The sequence below is a fragment of the Anastrepha ludens genome, chromosome 6 (assembly GCF_028408465.1).
Source record: "Anastrepha ludens isolate Willacy chromosome 6, idAnaLude1.1, whole genome shotgun sequence".
Taxonomy (NCBI): domain Eukaryota; kingdom Metazoa; phylum Arthropoda; class Insecta; order Diptera; family Tephritidae; genus Anastrepha; species Anastrepha ludens.
In genome coordinates, this window is record NC_071502.1 from 26,538,628 (window position 1) to 26,547,017 (window position 8,390).

The 8,390-nt window shown below is 37.7% G+C and overlaps 2 protein-coding genes across 2 annotated transcripts; both read left to right on the plus strand.

The window, feature by feature from the left end:
- Positions 1–754: 754 nt before the first annotated feature.
- LOC128866124 (40S ribosomal protein S24) lies at positions 755–1,801 on the plus strand. Its single transcript, XM_054106627.1, has 2 exons — positions 755–856; positions 1,140–1,801. The coding sequence occupies exon 2, from the start codon at positions 1,153–1,155 to the stop codon at positions 1,549–1,551; it is 399 nt and encodes a 132-aa protein (XP_053962602.1). The 5' UTR covers positions 755–856; positions 1,140–1,152; the 3' UTR covers positions 1,552–1,801.
- A 2,082-nt stretch (positions 1,802–3,883) lies between these two features.
- Positions 3,884–6,022, plus strand: LOC128866106 (probable ATP-dependent RNA helicase Dbp45A). The gene is made up of 7 exons (XM_054106605.1): positions 3,884–4,052; positions 4,114–4,307; positions 4,369–4,716; positions 4,776–4,942; positions 5,010–5,368; positions 5,435–5,588; positions 5,663–6,022. Exons 1-7 carry the CDS (start codon positions 3,977–3,979, stop codon positions 6,000–6,002), a joined length of 1,638 nt encoding a protein of 545 aa, XP_053962580.1. The 5' UTR covers positions 3,884–3,976; the 3' UTR covers positions 6,003–6,022.
- Positions 6,023–8,390: the final 2,368 nt, after the last annotated feature.

Consider the following 8,390-nt stretch of genomic DNA (forward strand, 5'->3'; position numbering starts at 1 on the left):
TTTAATTCGTATTCAGTAAATTCAAAGACTTTTTAAAATTTACATAAAGGTTTTAAATGTTAAAAAGAGCTGAGAGAAGAAGATCCAATATTCTTGCGTAACCTCAAAAGCAGCAAAAAATTGGATCTGCACTTTCAAAACATCAAATTTAAAAAGAATCAACACATTTTCAATAACTCTTCAATAACTTTCAAGGCAAGAGTGGCCTTTCTTAGCTTTCTTTTTTTAAATAAACAATTTTTTGTTAACTTACAACTTTGGTATCTTTAACCTAAAAAAAACAAAAACACCAAACCCAAACATTTTGCATTTTGGATATAAGAAAGCATTATATTTATTGCGACAAACAAAGGGTTGGCCCCACTATACAACTACACTAATGTGACGTCACACACTCTCTGATGAACGCAATCATATTTCTATCATTCTTGAGTTATATCAATTGCCCGAATTTGTATTAGTGACCACCCTCACCAGGTTGAAAATCTTGCTTCTCTTCTACTTTATTTTCTAGCAATCGAGATGGAGTTGGACGTTTGAAAGCATACTTTTTCGTGAGTAACATACCGTTAAGAAAGAAAGCTAGAGTCTTGCGCACTCTTCAAATATAGAAAATTTGGAAATAGAGAAAATTAGGCGTACTATTATGTATGCATCTGCCAATTGTAATTTAAGGTATTTTCCGTTTTTATTATTTATATCATCCCTACACATAAAACAGCTCTGTAATTACAAATGTCAGTTTGACATTTCAGTTCTGCCAACTTGACGCAAAAACAAAGAAAATGTCTTCCTTTACTAAAAATTCGTGTCTGTGTTAAGGACGTGTTTAAATACTTTTTAAGTGTTTTAACAGGTAAATCTTAAAAACATTGTTATAAAATGATCTAGAATGTGTTTGTTGCCTCTGCGTTGCGTGTAGTATGTGAATTTTTTTTAATAAATTAATTAAGTTAGTGTAATGGAGCACACGTGGATTTCTGAGTCTGTGTCGCCCATCCAAATGTCAAATATGAAACGCGGAACACGAAACTTTCGAGGTTATGTTGCCTATGTAGCGCAGTGGTTAATTTACACAAGATTATTTTATTTGCTGATTTGTGGTAGCTTTTTCATAGTTTTTCTACTTTTATTTATAGAACAGCCGCAACAATGTCTGGTACAACCGCCACTATTCGCACCCGCAAGTTCATGACAAACCGTCTGCTTGCCCGCAAACAAATGGTTTGCGACGTCTTGCACCCCGGTTTATCTTCAGTCAACAAGAAAGATATCCGTGAGAAATTAGCTGCTATGTACAAAGTAACACCCGATGTCTGCTTTGTCTTTGGCTTCCGCACCAACTTCGGTGGTGGCCGCTCGACTGGTTTCGCTCTCATCTACGATACATTAGACTATGCCAAGAAATTCGAACCCAAATACCGTCTTGCGCGTCATGGACTCTTCGAACAGAAGAAACAGACCCGTAAACAGCGTAAGGAACGCCGCAACAGAATGAAGAAGGTGCGTGGTACTGCCAAGTCAAAGATCGGTCAATCCGCCAAGAAGTAAATTCTCAGCATAGAGTAAAAACAGGAGCAGATGCAGTTCCATATATTCCAAGAGTTTCTTTCTTCAAATTTTGTCAAGGGTGCACGTATGTTCATGCTTTATATCAACAAATCAAAACGGATATAGTTTTATACTTTGTTTACTTTTGAATTGATCTGCATATGGACAGATTATTGATGATTGGCGTATGGACACATTTGTTTCTATAATTTTTTAAGTAAATAAACTTCAATTTGAAAGTAAAAAGTGGCATGAACTGGTTATTCATTCGATATAGAAATAGATATTAGCATGATTGCGGCCTTCGTATGGCTAAATTACTATTTGATATTGGCGTGTATTATATTTTGTCTTTGTTCAGCCTACAAATTTGCACGGTTAGTCCGGGATTACCATTCCGAAGTGTGCAAGTTCGAATCTCCGAGCATGAAACACCAAATGATAAAAAGGGTTTTCTAGTAACGGTCGCTCTTCGACAGAAAGTAGGAAACTTTCGGGTATACTGCTGCCGGTGTAAAACTATAGGCCTCAATTTGTGTAAAACATCAAGACGCGCACCACAATTAGGAGAACGAGCTCGGCCAACCAACCAAAAAGCACCAATTATATTTATTTATCCTTAGGCAAATAGAACACGGACGTGAATATATCGCTCTAGCTATAAGAAGACTTGGCCATCCACGTTGTCCATTTAAAATATAGAAACATTAGGTTATGTTCTCATTAAAAGGGAACGACTACGTTACAGATCTCCGTGTTCGATGATCTATGAGAACTACGTTCATAACAATTTCTTCGCATAATATTTTGCCTGGTTGGCCAAGTCCGTTTGAAATAACTTATTGGGTTCACAGGTCTACAGAATTATTTTTTACTGTTTGCCTTCAAAGGTATCTTTCTCTTCATGGTTTTGAGAATATGTATTGTGGGTAAAAGCCCATAAAAACGTATTTCTGGTGATTTTTATCAGTTCCAAACAAAATAAATAGTTTTAAATAAAAAGGGGTTAGCACATGAAAGCCTGTGATAAGGATCGAATTGCAAGTTATAAAATTATATTAAACTAAATTTATTAAAATGACTACTCGAGGTTTTTGGTAGCCGGCGTATCCGAATGCATTCGCACATGACTACCATTCAGAAGTACAGAGTTTCGAAAGCTGGAGCACGAAAAACCAATTGAGAGAAAAAGTTTGCTCAAATGGTGATCGCTCCTCAGTAGAAAATCTCCTCTTAAAAAACATCTGCCGTTATATAAATTTGAAAAAAAAAAACTCGCATGAAAAGCATTTAGCAGCAGAAACATTCCCCAAACATATACGGGGAATGCTGCTGAATTGACAGTTATTGGCCGGATATAAATCCGGGTCGTTCCGATTAGGTAGAACCGACTGTCGTGAGAACGTAAGTTGGTCTTCGATATGTCCTACATTTTTAATTTTCGAAAAAAATTTTAGCACTGTTACATTAAACTCTGAAATTTCTATCGAACTCATTTTTGCGGGTTGGTATCTGAGCCTTGCATATACATTAGGGCGGGTCGATTTAAAAATCGCTCATTGCTCTGTGAAAATCGTATTCTAGGGATCAAAATAAGAAACTTTGCCGAAGGAACCATACCTCTAAAACGAACTCTGGTGTCCCCCAATTTGGGTCGAACGAAAAATCCCACTTTGACCCATTTAGAGTGCTTCAATCGAGTCCAAATGTATGATCGACCCCCACTAACTTTTGGACGGCCGATCCACCCATGCCAGTGGCACACCCCCTGGAACTCCCCTGGGGGGTTCCCTATACAATCATTTCAAAATATCACCATTTTTGGCCTTTACATGAGAAAAGAAACTAAAAAGTTGGACCCAAATTGGGGGACGTCAGAATTCGTTGTAGAGGTATGGTTCCTTCGGCAAAGTTTCTTATTTTGATCCCTACAATATGATTTTCACAGAGCAATGGGCGATTTTTTTGCCTCCCCACACATCGACACGGCCTAATATACATATTTATTGCTTAATTTTTTACCGATTTAATGGCCTCAGATAATACCCACCATCACTTGTTTGTTAAATGCCCCGCTTTTATAAATATGAAATGAATTGGGAAGCTTGATATAATAAATGGGAGGCATAATTTCTGGAATCAATATTAATATTTTATATTCATATTCAAACTTAACCCACACACTACAAAACATGGTCTACTTTCTATGTGAATATAATAATTTGAACAGAGGTCGTGAATAGTTACAAATGCAAAATATCTGGCAACTCTTAAAACCTTGCCTTCCCATTCAATTCGCCTTGCCTTCCCAGCATGCCAAATATATGAATTCGCCGAGCCATGTGCATTGTCAGCTGTTGATTCCAAACGTAGTTTTGTTTACATTTTTTCTCAAGAAATTAAAAAACTAACATCCACGCCCGCAATGTTTAAAAAGGATATAAGTCCTTTTACCACATTGGGCTTACGGCCCTGGTTGACCAAGCAGCTGCAAAAATTGGGTAAATAGAATTTATACACACCCACATATAAACATTCAAACAATATTATTTTTACTTATAGGGCTTAAGACTGCTACACCTATACAGCAAAGTTGTATTCCTGCAATACTTGCCGGACGTGACTGCATTGGAGCTGCGAAGACGGGATCTGGTAAAACATTCGCATTTGCTCTACCCATACTTGAAAAACTGAGTGAGGAACCGACCAGTCACTTTGCATTAATACTGACGCCTACACATGAACTTGCTTATCAGGTAAATGCAGGTATAAGAAATTGTAAATAAGATATTTTCAAGTACAATTTTTTCGCTTCAGATTTCGGAACAGTTCCTGGTTGCAGGCCAGCCCATGGGGGTGCGTGTATGTGTCGTTTCAGGTGGAACGGATCAAATGATCGAAAGTCAAAAACTTATGCAACGCCCCCACATTGTTGTTGCCATGCCTGGACGCCTGGCTGACCATCTTACGGGTTGTGATACTTTTTCTTTCGATAACCTCAAATATTTGGTGGTAGACGAGGCAGATCGTATGTTGAATGGGGATTTCGACGAAAGTTTGGCTGTAATTGAACGTTGCCTGCCCAAAGAGAGGCAAAACCTTTTTTTCTCAGCCACAATGAAGGACTTCATGAAGGAATCAAGTATATTTCCAATCGCACAAGACGTAAGACATTTTTTATGGATTCAAGTCAGAAGATGCTGAAGTTTGGTCATAATTTTTAGTGTTTCGAATGGTCAGAGGAGTCTGAGGTAGCAACAGTGGATACACTTGATCAACGTTACATGCTGTGTGCCGACTACGACCGCGATATGGTATTAATTGAAGCCTTGCGAAAATACCGCGAAGAAAATGAAAATTCAAATGTCATGATTTTCACCAACACAAAGAAGTAAAATCCAAAAACGAGTGGTTGCTTTTACAAGTTATAAGAATTACTCTATTTTATATGCTTCTAGATACTGCCAGCTTCTGTCTATGACGCTGAACAATATGGGAATTGAGAATGTCTGCCTGCACGGGTTTTTGCGTCAGAAGGAGCGAGTTGCCGCATTAAATCGTTTTAAGTCGAACCATATTCGGGCGCTCATCGCTACTGATGTGGCCGCACGTGGACTGGATATACCCAGTGTACAACTGGTGATCAATCATCGCCTACCACGTACACCGAAAGAATATATACACCGAGTTGGGCGCACAGCTCGTGCAGGCCGTAAAGGCATGGCCATTTCTATATTTAGATTCCCACGGGATTTGGAATTGCTCGGTGAGATTGAAGCGGAAATAAATACGAAACTAACAGAGCATCCTCTTGATCGTGAGTATAAATTTTTTTTTAATTTATCTGTACTTATGCACAACTTTGGACAATTCCACATTGCAGAACGCATGGTAGAACGCATTTTTATGCAAGTGAATGTGACACGGCGTGAATCAGAAATACAATTGGATAATAACGATTTTGATGAACGCGCTCAAAATTACAGACGCAAACAGTGGATCTTAGAGGGCAAAGATCCCGATGCAATGGAAGAAGCGTATGTAGCTCTTATTAATGAAGTCTACGCCTATATAAATATAAATTAATTCGAAATAATTGCTTTTCTTATAGTTTTCGAAAAAAGCAACGAGATAAACTACGTGAGGCGCGTCGCCAACGTAAGGAACGCCAAAAAGAATGGGCGGAAAAGGAAAAAACGCTCACGCAAGATGAGCGTTTCCGAACTGTCGATGCTACCCGGTTTGAGAAACATAAAAAATCTAAACCTATTAAAGGAAATGAAACAAAGGGGAACGGTGGGGAAACAATGGCTGGTAAATCAAATAGAGGATTGCAATTAGCAAGTAAATCAAAACTAATTAAGAAAAATAATTTGAATAAGAACGCAAAACAATTAATTGTTAAAAACAAAAACAAAGCTAATATAAATAAAAAGAAACAAGCGGCTTAGAATATCTGGAATATTTAAAATTGGTGAAAAATAAATTAAATTTTTTTTCTTCAATTATAAAAGAAACAAGTAGATTTATCGCGAATTCCGGAGCAAGCCGGTCATATAAGAAGCTTTCAGCAAAGTTTTACAGGGAATATTTTATGCTATTGCAACAATAATAAACAACAAAAAACCTGTTACTACACTTTGAACTTAGCCATAAGGCGCTGAAAACGTGCGTGCGTGGGACCCGCACAATACCAACCACCTATTCAAGTGCGCTCTTAAATCCACGCACCTAACACCCCTGTCCCTCTGAATCCAATCTGTCAAAACAGCACGTTACCTGGGCTTACCGTTAGATGAGCTAGAGGATGACGATCGGTGACTAAACCGCACTGGCAGAGCTACAACAACATAAACCTGATAGGAATATCTTCATGATATTTTGCTCTGTTCAATCGATTTTTTTTTTTAATAAGTCGTCACATAAGCGTACCAAAACACATCTTCACTTACGCCTCCGTTGGGCACCCGGGTCTAGTCAGACTCTTTCAACATTGGACGTAAATTTAACGTATTTCTATTATAGCTAACGACTTGAGTTGTCAGGTAGCTTCCTAAAATTTAAAAACCTTTTTAAAATGATCCTCGAACAGGACGAAAAAAGGACAGACCCGGATGACCAACCGAAGCTTTTAAAAAAAGGGTCCAAGGAACGCCTAAATACAAGAACCAGTAATAAGTATTTTATGAACACATGCCACATGCTATCGGAAGGGATTTAACGACATGAAAATTTGCGAGTCAACTCAATTTTTTCGAGGGATTAACGATTTATTGCAACTTATTGAGATTTTTAAATTAAAGGGACTCAAAGTATCGCGATTCCATTGTATGTGAAAGAGTCTCATACTATTGTTGTTGTAGTTGAAGTGATTGAGTATTTAGCGACTTGCGCCGTTTTACTACCGCTGTTCTCGTGTGATGTTTTTTTTTTCAGATCCATTTCGTGAGATCCAGTATGCTTACCGCAAGAGCGAATTCTTGCTCTCCAGCTATACCTGGACATTCGCATAAGTAGTGAGAAATACTTTTTTTCACCGCCTCCAACTGACAGCTTCTGCAGATAGGATTGAAAGGAAAGTTGAGTCTGGCTGCATGATCACCTACCTATCAATGACCGGTAAGGATTACAGTGATACATCATATACTAGGGCAAAAGTACCTTAACGGGTAATTCGTCCTCTGGAGGTCGTACGACGACCATGTTTTCCTTTTTGTGGCGCATGTACTATAGTTAATATAGTTGCTTCCACCTTCTTTGAGCTAAAGCATAGTAGTGGGAAGGAATGGATGTTTTTATTGTTTTGCATGAGGTAGCAACTGCCACCACCTCTGTCAAGCCTAGTGCTGAACTTTTTCTAGCTAGCTTATGTGCTATCTCATTACCCGCTCTATTCCTATGTAACTGGGAACCCATAGCAGAGCAATTTGAAGCCAATAACCAAGCAATGCTAGTTCCTCTCTACGCTGTAAAACTAGTTTGAACGAAGCTCTCGCACTGTACGACCAAATATGACTTTCACTTTACTCCGACTCCGTAGAAAAGCACGTTTTCTGGGCCTCTCATTAGAAGACGAGAAACAGCTAATAGGTCTGTTCATGTAAAAATTATCCAGTAACTTAATTTACTAGAATTTTCACTCAAAGAGAAAGTTAAAAAAAAGTGCAAGTAACAGCTTACAAGTTTTACGAACAGCTGATTAAATTGTTGGCGGGAAAAATTACATAAAGTAAAAATTTCTTCAGTTGAGCTCCTCGTATTAAATTAAAAAAAAAATGAAGCGAATAAAATGCGAAATAGCGAGCTTAGGCATCATCACATGATTTTATTTTGTTCACAATAATTTGTTTCATTTCATCTACGCCGTCAGAGGAAGCACATCCCATTAGCAATTGTACTGTTGTGGCAATCACAGCTTTCTTCATATTTTCTTTGCTTCTATCTGTGCATGTATGTATGTATGAATGTGCATATGTATATTGCCAAATTAGTTAATAACCAAGAAGCACAAGCACAAAACACAAAACATACCTTTAAAATTAAATAAACTATACATTTTATCTAAAATACACGAATATTTACTTACATTCTCCATTTTTATTCAAGTTTAGAACTTTGACTCGACTCGCAAATTCGTGCAAGTAAACATTTGCAACTTCCCCTCAAAATGAAATGTAACTTACTCTCTCACTTTCCCCTACTTTGAAAGTTTTTTGCGCGCACGAACACCAAATTTTGATAGTTTGTAGCAATTGTTACAAATGATCTGCTTCACGAACAGTCCTAATATTGCGTTTTAGTTTTTCTATTATTAAAATTATCTGTTACAAATTATTTGC

What these genes read in the sequence shown, in the direction of transcription:
- LOC128866106 (XM_054106605.1), top strand. Translation starts at nt 3,977, where the DNA reads ATGTTTAAAAAGGATATAAGTCCTTTTACCACATTGGGCTTACGGCCC. An exon ending in TATTTCCAATCGCACAAGAC is followed by an intron (nt 4,717 to 4,775) that starts GTAAGACATTTT and finishes CATAATTTTTAG; the next exon opens with TGTTTCGAATGGTCAGAGGA. An exon ending in AACAGAGCATCCTCTTGATC is followed by an intron (nt 5,369 to 5,434) that starts GTGAGTATAAAT and finishes TCCACATTGCAG; the next exon opens with AACGCATGGTAGAACGCATT.
- LOC128866124 (XM_054106627.1), top strand. Translation starts at nt 1,153, where the DNA reads ATGTCTGGTACAACCGCCACTATTCGCACCCGCAAGTTCATGACAAAC.